Source organism: Ooceraea biroi, chromosome 11, assembly GCF_003672135.1.
Source record: "Ooceraea biroi isolate clonal line C1 chromosome 11, Obir_v5.4, whole genome shotgun sequence".
NCBI classification, from domain to species: domain Eukaryota; kingdom Metazoa; phylum Arthropoda; class Insecta; order Hymenoptera; family Formicidae; genus Ooceraea; species Ooceraea biroi.
Window position 1 is genome coordinate 3,459,224 of NC_039516.1, and position 18,572 is coordinate 3,477,795.

General features: G+C 38.7%; 1 protein-coding gene across 2 annotated transcripts; it reads right to left on the bottom strand.

Annotated features, from left to right (window-relative positions):
- Window positions 1-493: 493 nt before the first annotated feature.
- Window positions 494-17,775, bottom strand: LOC105288176 (UDP-N-acetylglucosamine--peptide N-acetylglucosaminyltransferase 110 kDa subunit). 2 transcript variants are annotated; one of them, XM_011354234.3, is made up of 12 exons: window positions 17,464-17,775; window positions 13,974-14,124; window positions 13,609-13,852; window positions 13,248-13,316; window positions 8,605-8,801; window positions 4,866-4,955; window positions 4,262-4,442; window positions 3,585-4,187; window positions 2,935-3,449; window positions 2,309-2,759; window positions 1,857-2,233; window positions 494-1,749 (listed from the first exon to the last, which is right to left on the bottom strand). In XM_011354234.3, exons 1-12 carry the CDS (start codon window positions 17,567-17,569, stop codon window positions 1,563-1,565), a joined length of 3,171 nt encoding a protein of 1,056 aa, XP_011352536.1. In that variant the 5' UTR covers window positions 17,570-17,775; the 3' UTR covers window positions 494-1,562. The 2 variants fall into 2 exon arrangements, with proteins under 2 accessions (XP_011352536.1, XP_011352535.1); XM_011354233.3 differs by lacking the exon at window positions 17,464-17,775 and adding an exon at window positions 14,932-15,352.
- Window positions 17,776-18,572: the final 797 nt, after the last annotated feature.

Below are 18,572 nucleotides of genomic sequence, written 5' to 3' on the forward strand. Positions count from 1 at the left end.
TTTTATTCTCTACTCTTACATTAGGTTGCTAATTCAATATCTTTTACTATTTCAGTATCTTGCACACTTCGTCGGTGCCACAAATCGCAAAATGGACTAACAATTACTTTTAATATTTACACATACATTATCATTAATCACTCGATATAATACAGTTGCGTTATAAACTATTCGCCGCTAAATATTCAATTGGAATACTTTACGCGTCCAGAATTCATAGAACCTCGGTTTCTTAAATCCGTCTTTCTGGCATTCTAAATTTTTCTGATTCTTGTTCTCTTGTACCTCTCCAGCAATTCACGAATTTTACAAAGTTTTTGGTCTTATACCCTTCGTTCCTTGATTAAAAATTTGAATTGGAATCTTTCTAATATCTCGTATAATAAAATTATTTTTAATGCTTGGCATCTTCTTTTAAAAGTATTTTATCTAATGAAATTTTAAATGAGATATTGTAGATTTTTATATATAGACAAGCTTTCTCTTCTTTTTTCAATTTCAAGACTTGTTATCATTTTTTTGTAAAATCTTGCAAACTCGAATGTTGAGATTATTAGTTTCAAAAATCGATCCCTACTTTATTTTCTTCTCTCTTGATTGCTAACGATCAACAGCGGAATTGGACAAGAAACTCTATGAACTCTTTAAGTTTTGTTAAATGTTCTTCCATTCCTCAAATCACATGATTGCAGCAGCATAAGCAGAATAAACAGTGGATTCTCGATTGTGATGTATGACAATAACACAACTAATGATACAGTTGCAAAATTAAGATTATAAATTCCTGTGACAAAAAAATTGGAACTTGCAACATTTCGAAGTCTTGCATTTTTGTTTTTAAAAATTTGCAATTCAATTTCTACTCTCCTTGAGAAATGCAATTCCTAAAGTCTTCTAATATTGCTGGAGAACATCAGACTCTTTTCTCCTTACATCTTTGTACATTCGATAATCCACTGTCAAGTGACAGTAACATTTTATTAACATCACTCCGGATTCTGTACGGATATCTTCAATGATACTACATTCTGCGGAAGAGCGAACGACCTATAGAAAATGATGAATTGAAAATACAATTTCTTTCTCTATAATATTTGCCAAAATATTGTCTCTCTATTGCTAACATTTTTATCGTGTATCTAAATTTTGTACGTTCATGAACAGAATCGTTTCTCTATAGCTTCATCAGCTTTCCGCAAAACGTTCGATTCGATCAGTTTTCGACTAAGTGTGCAAATATCACATTGAGAAAATCATAAATAACGGCAATAGATGAGCGCAGAGCGCGATTATTACGCGAAATCTTGTGTGTTAAGTGTGAGTGTGAGTGTATACATTAATATTATATCTACTACCTATTTCTAACTTTTGTGAATTTATTATACAAAACAGTAATCATCAGTAGAGACGCAGAGAGTTCATATGAGACCTCATTGGGAATAGATAATATATATATATGTATATATTAACCATGGTTATAAATGCTAAAATTTCTAGGGAAGAGAAATCGTTAGTCGCGGAGTTGAAGTTTGGTAAGCGACCGAGTCGCATGTCGTAACCTCTTAAGACATACTCGACTGTTCACTGTCGTTCTTTTCAACAGCTGACACGTGATCAGGATTTTCTCCACGTGCGTAACGCTCCCACATCTTCGTGTACAGCATTTCCATGCCCATCGCGTACAATTTGCAGTTGAAAAGCGGACTCTCCGAACGAGCCTTCCAAACTTTAGCTCTTGTTGCTTTTAAGCTGATAAATAAAAAGAATTTCAATTATTTGATAATTATTAGTGAAATATGTTACAGGTCTAGAACAGTTTTGGCTAGCTTCCGAATGTGAGGACAGGGAATACTTACTATTCTCTATCAGTACCCAATCTAATAGCAATGTCTTGATATTCCTGTCGTGTCCGTGCTACCAATTCAGGACAGCCGAGGGTGTTCAATTGACTAGCAGCAACGCGGGAGGCTAGAGTTTCGCCCGGTAGTGTAACCACCGGCGTCCCAGTCCATAAAACGTCCATACTGGTTGTGTGTCCGTTGCAGAGCGGTGTGTCCAAGCACACGTCAGCCAACTGGCCTCGTCTTACGTGCTCTTCTTTAGCGGCGACGTTACTAAACAGGATTCTGCCAGATGCTAGTCCCAATTGTTGCGCCGTTGCCTGGAGATTGGGTTCACCAACTGCCGGGAAGCGCAATAGCCACAGCACGGAGTTTGGCACGTGTTTCAGAATCTGAAAGCAGTCGGGCTCGGTTTAAAGCAACTTGACAAAGATTCATCCTTCACGAGGTCATTGATCGTTACTCACGTGTGCCCACATGTGAAGAGTGAGCGGATCGATTTTGTATAACTGGTTGAAATTGCAGTAAACGACCGCGTCTTCCGGCAGACCGTACTGTTGCCTCGTTGTGATGACAATATTCTGCGGCACCTCCTCGCCGGTAGCAGTCTTGTTGTTCACTTGCGTAGTGGCCATGCCGTTCTGCACGACGACACCGTTCACGGACATCTGACACTGGCCAGAGGCGATCATCGTCTCGATCGGCGTGGTGGTCGGCAGCTCAGCGACTTTAAGCGAAATTTCAACCGGCTGCTTCTTGTCTGGCACAACTACCTCGCGAATCTCCTTTACCAGAGTATTCTCGATCATCGGAGAGAGATCCGTAGCGTTGATTACCGCAACGTTATCGGCGACCTTGCCCTTGTGATTCGACTTGTCCGTCAGTATCAAGCGTTCCTTCAGATGTGGAAACATTTGCCTAGGAAGAAATAAACGCAAATTCGTTAAATTTACAGATTTCGCAAAAACTACCGCGAAGTGAGAAACTTTTGCGAGATATAATTTTATAAGGACACAGTTGCATAATCTTCGTATTTTATTTTTTGTACAAATAATCACTATAAATTTTTTACATATTTTAAATATTTACGTACTTATGATCACCAATGAAATAAGTGTGCGGCATGTAGGCAAGCTTCTCGCTGTATTGATTCGCGAGCTCCAATGGTGAAGTGACTTCGTCCGTAATGAGATAGTCCATGAAGCTCGCGCCGGAAGTACCGGGGTAACCCAGCCACATTACTTGTACCGGCGCAGGACGCAAGGCAAAGATTTCGTTTCTGGCACCCTTAGTGTAACCGTTCATGTTCACCAGGATGTGAATACCGTCGCTGTTGATACGGTCGGCGGCTTTTCCGTTACAAGAGATCTGCGATAGATCCACAAAGTGCTCGGTTTCTCGCGCAATCTTCGCGCGGAAGGTCGTACCGTCGTCGGCGCTGAGGGCGTAGCAGAAAATCTCAACTTTTTCACGCTCGTGTAAACCAGGAATCGATTGCATCAAATGGCTGGTCGGGTGATTGCCAAAATCAGAGGAAACGTATCCAATCTTCAAACGACTGCTGATTATACGCGGATACTTGTACGGTTGTTTATGAAGAACGTGAATCTGTAATAATTTCTTCATCAGCATAATTATCAATAATAGTGAAGATTTAGAACAGTGAATATAGATATTGATCGTTTTCGAATAGAAAATAATAAAGAAGCTGTAAGAAAGATTTCTTCGATTGGATAAACTCACCTTTTCGATACAAAGATTAGCATGCCTAGCGGCAATAGCCTTCCTGAAGTCATGAGACAAGGGATAGAGCATGGAATGATGCGGATGCACGCTAGGCAGCCTATTTTTGTCGAGCTGTTCAGCAACTATGGACACCAGTTTCTTCATTCTGGCTTCATAGTCGGTCCAGTCACAAACAATCTGAAGACAATGCGCGAGATTGCAATAAGCATCGGGGAAGTCTGGCTTTAGTTTCAGCGCAGTTCTGTAAGATTGGATCGCCTCGGGAATGTTGCCGGAATCCTTGTGGATCGATGCCAAGTTCGAGTGAGCATCGGCGAAGGCCGGATTGATCTGGATAGCCCGCGTGTAACATTGCAAAGCACCCTGTATGTCTTGCATCTCTTTTAGCGTGTTCCCCATATTCGAATAAGCGTCGGCGAAAGTTGGCTGAATGCGAATCGCTTCCTTATAATGCATTAGCGCTTCGTTCAGTTTGCCTTGTTGCTGCAGAACAGAAGCAAGATTGCTATGGGCGGCTGCGAACTCGGGAAATACCTCCAGAGCTTTAAGATAAAGACGAGTTGCTTCCTCAATGTAGCCTTGCTCGCGTTTTATGTTGGCCTATATAGATGAAATAATTCGTTTATAAATTTGTTTAATTTTCTCCAAGAGTTTTTTATATAGAGATTTTGTACCAAGTTGTTAAGAGAGTCGGCGTGTGTAGGACAAAGTCGGAGGGCGGTATTGTAACATTCTTCCGCTTCAACCACTTGGCCCTTTTCTTTGAGGGCATTCGCCAGATTGCAGTATGCATCAGGAAAGTTCGGTTGTAATTCGATAGCACGCCGATATGTGTCAATGGCCAAATCAATGAGTCTGAAACACATAATTTGATCAGTCGTTTTATGCGAAGTAAATGTATTTGGACATCTCGGCTAATATCGCAGGATATATTAGAGTTAGAAACCGACGCAAACATTGGGCAATGCTATGTGTTGTAAATATGTTATTCAGTTAGGAAAAGATAAGGGAGACAAAGGAACAAAACAGCTTTGGAAACGGGTCGTTGTCATCCAACCGATCGATAAGTCGTAGTCGATATCGAAACGAGTGATAAGTTGCGAGTGTAAATGAAATTTGTAAGATAATTCACTTATGAGACAATTACAATAAAAGAAAATCAATACAATCAACTAGTGCTCATTTTATTAAATTACGATTTTATTCACAATAGATATCTCGTGTTTCATTAAATTGATGTCAAAACTAATACTGTAATCGTGCAGAGTATTAACTTACCCTTGTTCATAGTAAACGCAAGCCAAATTTCCATGTACAACCGCATTGTTGGGGCTGAGATTCAATGCGCGAAGGTATGCAGCTACCGCTCTGTAGAATAAAAAATTAAAGAATAATCATTAATCTCGGATTTTGACTTTTCAATAAAGAAAGAGTTGGTTATGAAAGAATTAGAAGTATTGATAGAATATGAAGTACTGTATCGTAATTAAATACTATATCGTACATTCACAAGAAGAAACTATTTTTATTTCCATCGATTCGATTCGTATTTGGTTTTAGCTGTTAATTAGTTGTTAATATGGTTCCCAAGGCTACAGAGACCAGACTGATGAACCTTTTGACGTAGTGCCTGATCCAGGAGACACATCCAGGAGTAGAGGGTCGCGCGAGAGTATCTTCTATCTGACCGCGAAGCGCGGGCGCGATAGTAGTCGAGGGCGAAATCACCGTATAGACGACCACGCATTGGCAGTCCATTCCTTCCCCATCCCGGCTACCTTGGATCCGCGGATCCCGAAATCCACGGATCCGAGTGCGAGGGAAAATCCTTGACAATGCGGCTCGTTGAATGAAGCAATTCCTTAGAAACAGGCGTGCAAAGTAGCCTGAATCTAAGGATTTTAAGAAGGAGAAACTCTTGGAAGCACGAATTTCATGCGCAGAAGAAGCAAGGATTTTTAAAAGCGATGGATTGGCAGAATCTTGGACTCCGTAAAGCATGCGACAGATTCACAGATTTATTAGAAATTCGTGACGTTTAAGACAATCCTTTCGTTTTCGGATAGATCTTAAATCCTTGTTTGATTACAGAATACCGAGATTATGTAACATATACGAGTTTGAGTCTCGGTATCTTCCGTGGATCCGTCATTAATATTCTCGATGCACAAAATAAAGAATATACAGGCACGGATCCTTAGATACGCGGATCTTGTACACGGAATTGATTTACCAATATCCGAGAATTAGCGCGGGAATTAAAATAACAACTACACAAACACTCGCGTGCGCAATTCTCAGATCCACGTGTATTTGGGATCCACTTATCACAGGATCCATAGATATCTAGGCAGCGGGAGTTACAGCAGGAATTACACAAGCACGGATCCTTCGGCGCGCGGATCCTTGGCAGATGGATCAGCTCCAGGAAATGCTGGCAACCGGAGGAAAGCCGCTTAACTCGCGAATGAGCGAGCGTTTTCGACGAAAACTGTGAACGAGCACGCGTATCCTCCCACAACAGGAGCGAAGGGCTCCCGTGGGGGCGGAGCAGTTTCCAGAATCGATAGTTACTTCGAATTCCTCCCACTTTATGCGTGAGGGAACCCTCGGAGCTAGGGAAAGGCGTTTAACTACTCATACATTATCCATTATCCATTATCCATTATTATCATATCAAATATATTTAGGTATATGTGTGTTTATTGTAAAATTTATATATATATATATATATAGAGTTTTAAATCAATTAAAAAATTAAAATGTTTAAAATAAAACGTGTGAAAATAAATATAAATTGTAATTTCTAATTTTTTACTATTATTCTCTAACTATATCCGTGATGATAGTGTTTCAACGCATCAATCAACGAATTAACAGAAAAATTTAGTAATGTAATGTAATGATGTGTAACTGTGTCACCCGTATGTATAGTAATAGTGATATTGTGAAAGGCGTTGCTGTTTCTTTTATTTCTTTGACGGCTATTGAAAGGAATCTTGGCAAAGAATAGAGAGACGGGAATGAAATGTAGTCGAGCAAAAAGATAGCGCCAAGGTAAATATGTCATACATCATGAAGAAGCCTCGTTTTTATAATAAAAAATCTTTGAAATTAAAAATTTACGTAAACAAATGAGAAAAAATAAAAGAAGATATTGATAAAATGTTTTCTAATTACAATTCATCAGTGAAATCATCAATTTTAACAACATGACGGATTTTGCAATTTTGTTAAGTGTACCATCTACGAAAAACACATCTAATGTGGAACGGTGCATTGTCCGAATTTCTCGTAAATGCAGAGGACGATGAACTTGAAAAGGACGTTACATCCTGAATATCGATCCTTGATGCTTACTCGACAGCTCATGCGCTGTGCCTGCTTATTTTGGAATGCATGAGTGTCTGACGTTTATATAATTTCAATTGTAAAACGATTTCTTTCGTTTATGATATGATATATCCATATTATAAATCCATGTACGTAAATACAATTATATAAGATATTTAATAATTTCATATCTCATACGAGCAAGAAGAAATTATTGTATTATTCAAAATGAGCAAAAATATTGTATGATCTCGTACTATCACTGATGCTTCCATATAATGCATTAATGAAATAACTGAAATCACATTTGCTCTCGCACAGATTTAAAACCGATAACGATGAAAATTTCGAGATATCGGTTGATCAAACTGTGCATGTATAGCAACTTTATGTTTTTATAAAATCTGAATTATTAGAAAAATGTTTGAAGTGTAAGTATAAAACTATTATCTCTTAAAAAAACATACATAGAACTTGGCAGTTTTGGGATTTGAACCGAGAGTGCAAGGTTACTTTATATCCTAAATCTCCTTCGCTAGACTCACGACAAACTGCCATATATATCATTCACGAAGTTACAATGTACGAGTACAGTAAAAGAACTGTTTTGATAAAATTGAAATTTTGCTATTATGCAGATTATAACGTTATGAAATCATATTTTTCATTATAATTCATAGAGGAGAATCCCCTATTATGAGATATGCTCCTAACATGAGATAATGGAGTTTCTGCTAAACTAGTGAGCACCATCTGTTAATTCCACCATGAACTTATTACTCTTGATGTAAAATGTATTTAGTGAAAAATTCATTGTTCGTTATTGCGTTTAGCCTTTGCAAGAAAAGGTTTGTGAAATTGTGAACATGTCAAAGGAACTTAAGGTAAGTCTTTAAACCTTGTTTATTACATGATAAAGAAATGGTTGGCAATAAATTCAGTATGCAATGATAGAGTAGAATCGTATTAACAGGAAAATACGCGGTTTGTTGAATTGCTTAATTGTAGAAGTTAGATTTCATGATCGCGGAACCGCTAGGCGTGTGGCTCGTATAATGAGATATTCAGGGTACTCTTAATATGAAATAATTATTGCTCGAATATGAAGATTATGTAGTGTAATAAAAAGAAAGAAAATACTACGTTAAGGTTAAAGAAAAGTTAATACGAATTTATATTACGAATTTTTGTGTATTTAATTTTTATAGAATCTGACTATGGAGGTTAGAGAAACGAGGAAGCGTCGACAGTGGAATCGTGAAGATTTGGCGAAGGCTGTGGCAGCAGTATTTTTATAAAAATATCTAATAAAGTTTTTTACTTGCAATACTGATGTATTTTGCACTTTTAACACCGATTTCTCAAGGTATCTTATATTAGGAGCACACTTTCTCGATCTTGCGTAAGCTCTTTTTTCAAATTTTTTTAATTTTCAGAAAAAGTAATATTTAAATTAGATTTTTCATTTCACCAACCTAAAGCTTATTAAATTCTCTTCAAGATAACGTATTACATTTTTAAATTCTGCCTATAGATTTCCTTACATTCGGCAAAATCGATATGGTATCTCATAATCGGGGACTTTCCTCTATGCACTAAAATTATTTAATTATTATATTTTATGCTAGTCAAGAAAAAATAAAAGAAAAAATAATGAATAATCAGTTTCAACATAGAAACAAACCTATCAAAGATGCGAGCTTCCTTCAGCACATTCCCGAGATTGATGTACGCATCCAAGAAATTGGGGTCCAAAGCAACGGCTTTCTCGAAATGGTGAATCGCCAACCATATCTCGCCTTGAGCGTTGAACACGCACCCGAGATTGCTCCATGCTACTGCAAAATCCGGCCGAGTCTCGATGGCCTTCAAGTAGCAAGCCTAGAGAAACAGAATATGGGTTACAGCGGCTTCGTTCGCGAACTCGAAGGGACGCGCGCCGCGCATCATGCCCGACCTCCCATCGCCGCGCCGCAGCTTCATTCACTCTTTTTCTCTTTCTTACACACATACATTCTCCTTCTCTTTCTTTTTCTCCCTCCACCCTTTCGTCGTTACTCCCGACGAAACAAAGAATATATTCTGTCACCCCATGTCCCTTCTGTTTCCCTTTCTCGCACATTTTTACTCTCCATCTTCGATGGATGAAAACAGTGGATGGTTTCATGAATTCTTCAGCGGGGTCTTCCAAGCTTCTCCTCGACTTCTTGAGATCTCTTCTGCTATCAGTTTTCAGGATGCGATCGCTTTTAGGAACATGAAAAATTACCTGAGATTCACAAAAATTTGCGAGGTATTTACCTAAAGTCCCTTCTAAACTCCAACAGTATAATTTTATCTACCTACATCGATTAAAATTTGAACACTCGATTCACAACGAGCACTACCTGCCTTTTAAGTCTTGCAAACCTGTTTTTCCTAACTTATAAAATATAATAATTTCAGCATAATATAACAGAAACAAAATAATATATTATAGTGCAAAAAAGACCCTAAAAGATAATAAAAGTAAGAACATTTATCGCTGAATTGTATAAAAGTTTTTAACCTAATAAATTTCCTAAAAATAAATCTTTCAGATAATATTGCGACAGCTATATATCATATCTAGCTATATATTAAAGATACAGAAGACAATGTGAGTTCAGAATCCAGAATTCAATAAAGCGATAATATTTTCTCCATTTCATGTCGTTCTTTTCGTGACCTTCTTTTATAAACCAATCAGAGTGCAGATTCTTCCTCGGCTCGCTCATCGTCGATCTTCAGGTTCGTCTTCTTTGTGCTGCGTGTTGAGAGTAATAAACGAGCAAGGAATGGAAACAGAATGGACGAGGGCCATCCCACGAGTATCCAACGATGCATTCGAGGGTGGGAATTCAGGATGTCCAGGACAAAGGTGTTCAGGTGCGCGCTAGAGACGTCATCTTGGATAACGTGCGACTTTCGGTGCACGGGAAGTCCCCGAAATGCGTCCGGCGGACTCAACTGCATGCTGAAGGTCGTACGCTAAGATCAAGCGTAGTCATGATATTCCGTGAATTTATAATTGAAGTTACTTATTGACGACGAGCAATTTCGATTACTACGGAACGTTGCAAGAATTATTTTGTGACAACGGGATGACGACTCTAAGGACTCAGCGTGGATAATCATCGCGCGTGCCGAGAGGCGGGCTGCATTTGATATTGAACAGAGTAATCCGTACCTAAACAATAAATAAGAGGGCATTTACAGTAGACCGGTCTCTGCAGGGTACCTGGAATTAAAGAAAGAAAAAGCGGAAAGGGAACAGAGAAGCACTTAGTATTATATTTTTGTATATTTTAGTTTTGTATAATATAAAACGAATGTGTTGCACTTTTCTTGCGCATTTCTGACAAAATTTAATTTCAGATTAAATAAAAATATTATTTAATTGAAAAGTATTTCGATATTATTTAGTGAGAATATGTTAACATTAGTTATTATTAATAAAACAGCTCAAGGATTGTCGATAAATAATAAAATCTGCAAAAAGTGCATTATAGCTTTTGCACATTATTTTAACGATACAAACATAAGTGTTATTTTAAAAAAAGTGATAAATCTAAAATTTTGTCTAACTATAGTAAAAAAATGCCGTTTTAGCCTAGTTTTGTGAAAATTGGACATAAACACGTAACATAATTCAGATAAATCTAAAAATGATAAACATCGATTATCGATATCGTTCTTCAAAATCGCTTCACAGTGCCTCAAAGGATAGAGACTTTAATTCTTCCATAGCAAGATGGGAACGAGGAGAGTTTGGATTCACTGGAAGTGACTTAGAGACCGGCCTTGGGAATTACTTTACCTGCAGTGTACCCTTCGGTAGGTTGACTCGGTAGGTACGGCTTGCAAGCTCTCATAATAAACTTAGACCGAGAGACAGTGTGTTACTGAATAACCAGATTCAGATTCACCCTTTGAGGAAGGAACCAGCGCGGTAACCGACCAATCTCACATTGCTCCTGCACTTCCCCTCCTAGAGTTGATCATCCCATCCACAACAACAAGACAGCTGCGTTAATGTCTCTTCACTGAATACTCTTCGCCTCAATCTTTGTCTTTTATCTTTTAATCTTTTTTTCTTTACTTTCTTTCTATGTGTACGCAAAGAGTTGGTAACTCACGTGCCTGTGAACGACACGCTTCACCGAGCTCGTCAGCCAGCTGCTGTTTCTCGCACTTCGAATCCCTCTTGCAACAAATTGCATTTTCTCCCTTCTTAAATATATTATGACTCTTTTCAAATATTCTGTTACGTGAAACGTTACGCGGGGGAAAACAAAACAGTGCGATCAATCGTACGTTATATGTTATCGTTCTTTATATTATTCTTATTCTTAATAAGAATAGATGGCTGAATGAGCTCGGCAAAAAACGAACGAGCGTACCAGCGTTCTCGGGAATAGCGGGAAATGTAACGGGAAGCTTTCCTCGTTGCTGTCATTTTTAAGATCGAATGAGGGCGTGTCTATAAATCGCGTCTATTCATCATGCACAACGATATCTAAGCGTTTACTGCCAGAAAACAACAGAGAAATTGCAGAGCACTTATAGATACGCTCTCACCGATTCTCGCCGCGCCGCGCTGCAAAAGTAGACCACTTGACCGATCAACGATAGATCATGATCGATTCAGGAACCCATGGGTTTCACAAACGGCATAAAACTCGCAAATTTAATAGCTTCTTTTAATAATGCATTTTCTTCTTTTATTTTTCAATTTCAACAAATATCACGTGAAAATAATATTAATCTCAAAAATAATATTACTTTTATCATTATAAAATCCCGAATTTTTAATATTTTCTCGCTCTTCTTTCTTCCTATAGAAATTAAAAAAATTATCTTCGAGATTATAAAATATTACTTATAAAATATTATCGCGTCAATTAACACGAGGCACGATCATCTCAAATTTAAAAATCAACTAGTCAAGTGATCTCGCGCCAATATCGTGCACACTATAGATCTCTTTCTCTCTCACTTTCTCTCTCTCTTTCTGTCATCAACATAAATGTGCTGAAAGACACGCACGTGCTGATACACACGTGCGCTACAATAATAACAGCAAATCGCACACTCCAAACAAGAGACAAGATCAGCTCATTCGCTACATTCGCGCGCTGCCAGACCCATCAGTTAGATTGATTAAAATCCACTCGAATAGGCTGACAAATAGACCATAATTTGCGGCAACACCGCAAGTCCTCTAAAACGTCAAAGTGCCAAACTCCATCTCGGTGTTGCTACAAACCGCGCAATGTGCTAGGAAAATATTCTTCATTCAGTTACTTCGACAATAACCCTAAACATTATAAAATACATGTCGCGACTCTAAGACACTTTTTGGCATATTATAGTAACAAATGCAATTGTCAGAGAAACAAAATAGATTATTGGAACTTAAACTCTGCATTTTCGAGTATTCAATCAAAAAGATTTCGTTTTTACATTCATTTTTACTTTTCTTTTATAGGAAAAGTTTGACAAGCATCGTTTAGCAAAGCATCCAGATCGAAATAAAAATGCTGTTATATTGTTTAGGGTTAATATTATCGTTTAATGTCGCTTCAAAGGATAACATCCTATTGGCGACATGAAACGGATCCTTTTAGGTTTCTCAGGGCAGAGGAATGCGTGCGATCTATGATCTCCGAGTGCGCTTTGAACGCTTCTCGCTTCGTGCTGTGGAGGGTAGCAGCCGAGCGAGGTAATTCCGAAATTCTCGAAATCTTTGAACAATTCTACGGCTCGACCAAGGATCGCACACCGCGCTTTGCAAATTGCTCAGCAAGGAATGAAAGCTTCTCGTAATAATAACGCGAAAGAATTTTCCGTTCGGCCCGCTTATCTCACGAAGAACTGCACAGCATAGCTCGTGCACATACGCACGATACATTTGTACCCCGTCAAGAAGCGCCAACGAGGGCGCAAGGATGGTGGAACATTTTTTTCGTTAATCGGAGCAAAGTTTTATAGTAAATTTCTTCTTGATTCCAGAGAGAGGACGGCCAGGGAATTCAGTATTATCAATCCCTATTCTGTATTTGTTTCTAGGATCCAGGAAAAATAATTTTCTGGATAAGCAGGGGGAATAAGCGGGTAAAGTATACCAAAAATTAAAAACATTTCTAAAGAAACAGCCATCCTCCTGCTGATTCAAGAAGCGGAATATGCTATCGTTTACTTGATGGTTCCGCCGTCTATAACTTGATCGAAGTAAAAATGCTCGCGAATATGTGTATGACACGTGGTATTAGTATATTGACCAATACCGACAGCTCTAAAACATACCTTGGCTTCGTCAAGTCTTGCTAATGCTTTCAAAAGATTACCAAGATCGCTCCGCACGCAATAAAGATCCTGTAACAAGCGAAATACGTTCATCGTTTCTACATAATATATCTCGCTTAAGATGATAGAAATAAAAACATAATATAAGTAACAGGGACAATAATTCATTGAATCAGCGACTTGTAGACTTCTGACTTTTCACGATCCAAAAATTAACAGAAATTTTATGAATTTTGCTGTATAAATTAACACAATTTTGCCATTTAAATTTAATAAATACGATTTTTGTATCATCTAGTTTAGATTTTTCATGTTTTACTAAATAAGAATTGTAATATGTCCGTAAAGCGAATTTTCTTACAGGATTGTATTGCAGCGCTGTGACGTACGCTTGGACGGCCTGTTCCATATCACCGGCTGCTACGAGTGCCGCTGCCAAGTTGATGTAGCCGTCGATGAAGTCGGGCTTCAATCTAACAGCGTGGCGATAGTTCTCCAATGCTTCCGGTAGTTGTCCTCGTTCCTTATAAACATTTCCCAAATTGCTGTACGCCTCTGCCAGCAGCGGATTCTGTTTTATCGCTAGATTGCTGTAATGTGCTGACCTGAAATGCACAACAAGAATACGATTGAAATACATGCTGTTTTCTCTTTTCACTTTTAGCGCATTTAATTTTAAATGTACGCTAATGTACCAATCAAAAAACAGAATGAGAGATTACTTACTTCTCCAATCTCCTACATTGAAAATGAATGGAAGAAAGTAAAAGGAGGACGCCAGTATTGTTTGTCTCCTGTCGCCAAAGCTGCATACAGTGTCTTTCAGCATTTTCGTAATCCCCCGCCTGGTATTCTCTATGAGCGAGTTCCAGCAACCCTAGAATAAAAATCGAAACGTCGTGTGAGGTCTCGCGTTAAATTTTAATTCGATGAACGAAAAAAACTGTACTTTTCTAATAAAAATATATTCATGGCGTTATGCTTATTCACTTTACTTAATATCGCAGGTGATCTATTAATGAAAGTATTTCTCATCATTTTAAAGTAGTCAAGTTTCATTGAAAATTCTACGATGATATGTAAAGTGGTTTCGAACGCCGTGGGAGGCCGATTCATTGAACGCACGCCAGACGGTCAACGCGACAGATGTAAGAACAATGATACCGGCATCACAACTGCCGCGCACGAAAAAAGGGTGATATGGAATTCGGGGATTACAGAAAAATAAAATGAAATTCACAGAATGTGAAATATCGGACATTGAATAGCAAGAAAGCGAAAATTTAGCGAAATCTATCTAGGACCTAGTAGGATCTATTATAACTAACTTATATTATGCTGTGAAATATTCGAGAATTTTGTAAATCTCTTAAAATACATCATCAACGGTATAAAAACACAAAGGCAAATGTAATAAATATAAAATGTAATCAAATTAACAATAATTAATTAATTTATATATTTATAAGATTCTGTTTAATTATAATGTTGATTCACAGTCCATCACAGATTCGAGCAAGAGTTTCTGAACAAAGGCCCGATTATTAGCATTACTATAATCGCCATTATCGGTCAGCAACGACCTGCGTCACATCTCCAATCATCGCATTACTATGACTTTTCATTTCGATCGACAGTATCGTTTCCCTTTGACGAAGAAAAAGTGTCCAGAAAAGGTACGAACAATAGGTGTCCAAAGTCACGTTGATAGCCTGATTCTCGGACAGAATCAGCTCCTTGCCCTGGCCGTCCTGCGTGACCACCAGGAGGTTCTGTCCATTCTGCCATTCGCCGTCTGTCTCATTTTCCGTTGTCGCGATCAGCCCGTTCGAGCCTCTCAGAGTGCGGCCCTTCTTCTCCGCGACGCGCACGCTCATTTTTTCACCAATGAAGAGTTCTCGAAGCTCCTTTCCGATCACTCTCGACGTCCTTCAGTCAATATACTCGTTTTGCTCCCTGTACTTCCGCACAATTCGTCCCGGCAAATGTTCCAGATCGGTTCTTCGTTCGTTGCTCTGCCACAAGACCCAACTTATCCTCCGCTCGTTGCGCTTTGCTCCGAGCTTCGCTGCACGTACGCTCTGCCTGGCTCACCCTCTACCTGCCGTCCTACCCCGCCGCTGGTAATGCGACGAGCCGATTGGCCAGCGCTATAGCAGACTGACGCGTCGCGCATCAGATTTGAACGGCGAGAGGGACTAGCGGGGACAACTTCAGGCGCGTACGCGTTGACACCGCCGCGCGTAACATTCCTAACTTGTGAATTAAAAACATTTGCTTCTTTCTTGGTACATGCTGCAAATTTTCCTCATTTCGTATTTAATTATTATGTGTGTCTATCTGAGTTTTATCTTTCTGAGGTTATTTTGAAAATTAATAAGTTTAAAAAGACATGCTAAATTATAAAACCTCTCTTTCAATAATTTTGCGTTAATTTTTGGACAAATATTAATTTTCAAAATAATCACGCGGAAAGAAATTATTTCACATACGTACAATGAATGTTATTTTGAAAAAAGAAATAACATTATCAACGTTTTATATAAATAAAACCTTGAGCAGAGAGGAACCTGAGAGCGGCCACGCTGCCGTTTACGCCCATATTTTTGCATTGAGAAATTTGAGAAATACAACACCGAACGTGAACTTACATTCCATTTAACATGCACATGCACATGATTTCACAATGACAAAAGATCATGTGCATGTTAAATGGAATGTAAGTTCACATTCGGTGTTGTATTTCTCAAATTTCTCAATGCAAAAATATGGGCGTAAACGGCAGCGTGGCCGCTCTCAGGTTCCTCTCTGCCTTAAGATTACGATAACGGATTGTTCCATTTATACAATTTAAAGATAATTTTTTAAATTTTCATCAAATCCAAATTTTCAGAAATCAAGAAATTAGAAAACTATTCTGAATTACAGTCGAAATTACGAAGATTAATTTTAGTTACAAGCCTCCTCTAGAAAGTAACATTATGATGTACGCGATATGACGATGTAAAATGGCCATCTACGCCCCTGGGTTGTGAGAACCAAAGCGGGAGAATGATGAGAGAGAAGAGAAAGAGGGAAGATTCCCCCTTTCAGCGCAGAAGGCAGATGGAATAGGTACCCAGTGGAATATTCCATTGTCGCGTTCCACGAAAGGGAAGGAAGTGGAGGGGGAAGGTACCCGCTATTGAGGCAGGCGTAGCAAAGTGTACCGACGATATGATGTCGATGAGTTTTGTGAAAAAGAGCAGAAAACACTTTCGTGCTGAACAATATATTGGGCTGACCGGAAAGTCCGCGACTTGTTTTAGCAAAATTTAAGCGCGAAGCTCTGTATTAATACTTAAGAAAAAGAAGAAAGAGCCGTGCGGATTTTTTTAACAAAATTCGGAAAACTTTGTATTAAGGATTAATACAAATTTGCGTTTAAATTTTACTAAGCACAACTGATCAAAATGAACCAACGACTATATTTATGTATAATATATAATCTCTTGTCTATGAAAATACTGTGCAGTTTAGGACAAAATATAAAAATATGACGATCCATATACATCGCAAAGTATTTGTAATTGCTCATTTCTGTCAAAAATATCTAGTTTGGCTTTTTAAGTACCTTCCCTAAAGCAGCGATAATTTATACAACACATACAGTACTAGAATACGAATCAACAATAAAAATCGTCGGAGCAGATATCTGAAGTCTCGGTGATTAATCGTTATTTTGGCGCTAAATATACGAGACATTGATATCACGCACGCAAGTGTGTGTGTGTCGCGTGCCGTGCCATAGCACACAACTGACATGCAAAATTTTCATTTCATATAATTGCGATATTCCTCTCATATAAATAAATAATTAAACATAATTCATGAGTTCATCCGTGAATAACGACGACAAAATACGAATCTTTTCAACCGAGTTTGCCTATTTCTATAAATTAATTAACAACGCAATCGCTATCGGAGATGGCGCTCACGGCAGATTAAGGAAACATGTCCGTCATAATTTTTCTGCTCGCTGCTGCTCGTACCTTGAAAATTATAATGTTGCAAACGGACACGTAGCTGGACACACTTGCTAAGAATACGTTACACTGAAAAAAGGAACGTAAGGACGAACATAGACGGCGCGGAAAGAAGCTCAGGAGTGCTGCTCGCACGCGCTAGAAACACATTGAAAAGAGCAGAAAGAAGAGGTAAAGATAGGCGAACGTACCGACGGTTGACAGCTGCTGAATTTCATTCATCTTCAATATCACACTGGTGCCCGCTAACTGCTGGTGGCCTTGCTGCTGCTGCTGCGGTTGCTGCTGGGCCTGCATGGCTGCGGCCACGACGAGATGCGCAATACACGCGACGAACCGCAATACCGGAACTAACGCGGCGGCCACGGAGATCCGCGTTTGAGATTCGAATCCGACGTACGACACGCACGATTGAACGACCGATCGAAAACGGTGTATGCGTAGCGTGATTTTCACGCGCGCGCCATCATGAATCCCTCACGAGAGCCGCCGGAAACTGCGAGTCACGCTCGGCTGTCTTCGGCGAGTCACGCGACCGATCGACTTCGACGACAGAGACGGATGTATGGTGGAGGGGAGAGGGAATATCTAATTTATCGTCTTGAGATTAAGGGGAAGCTGGAGTTGCTAGTGAACTATTTTTTCACTATAGCGATGGTAATTGCAGTTTCGAAAGTTCTCTTTATTGCTTGTGCAGAATAAAAAGTTCTTTTCCACAAATGAAGTATAGATAGAAAGAAGGTCCGCTCTACAGGACTTTATATTCAAAATGGAAAAAAGTTAAAAACTTGCATTTGTCTTTTCTAACTTTTTTCCATTTTGAATATAAAGTCCTGTAGAGCGGACCTTCTTTCTATCTATACTTCATTTGTGGAAAAGGACTTTTTATTCTGCACAAGCAATAAAGAGAATTTTCGAAACTGCAATTACCATCGCTATAGTGAAAAAATAGTTCACTAGCAACTCCAGCATCCCCTTATTGCTTGTGCAGAATAAAAAGTCCTTTTCCACAAATGAAGTATAGATAGAAAGAAGGTCCGCTCTACAGGACTTTATATTCAAAATGGAAAAAAGTTAAAAACTTGCATTTGTCTTTTCTAACTTTTTTCCATTTTGAATATAAAGTCCTGTAGAGCGGACCTCCTTTCTATCTATACTTCATTTGTGGAAAAGGACTTTTTATTCTGCACAAGCAATAAAGAGAATTTTCGAAACTGCAATTACCATCGCTATAGTGAAAAAATAGTTCACTAGCAACTCCAGCATCCCCTTATTGCTTGTGCAGAATAAAAAGTCCTTT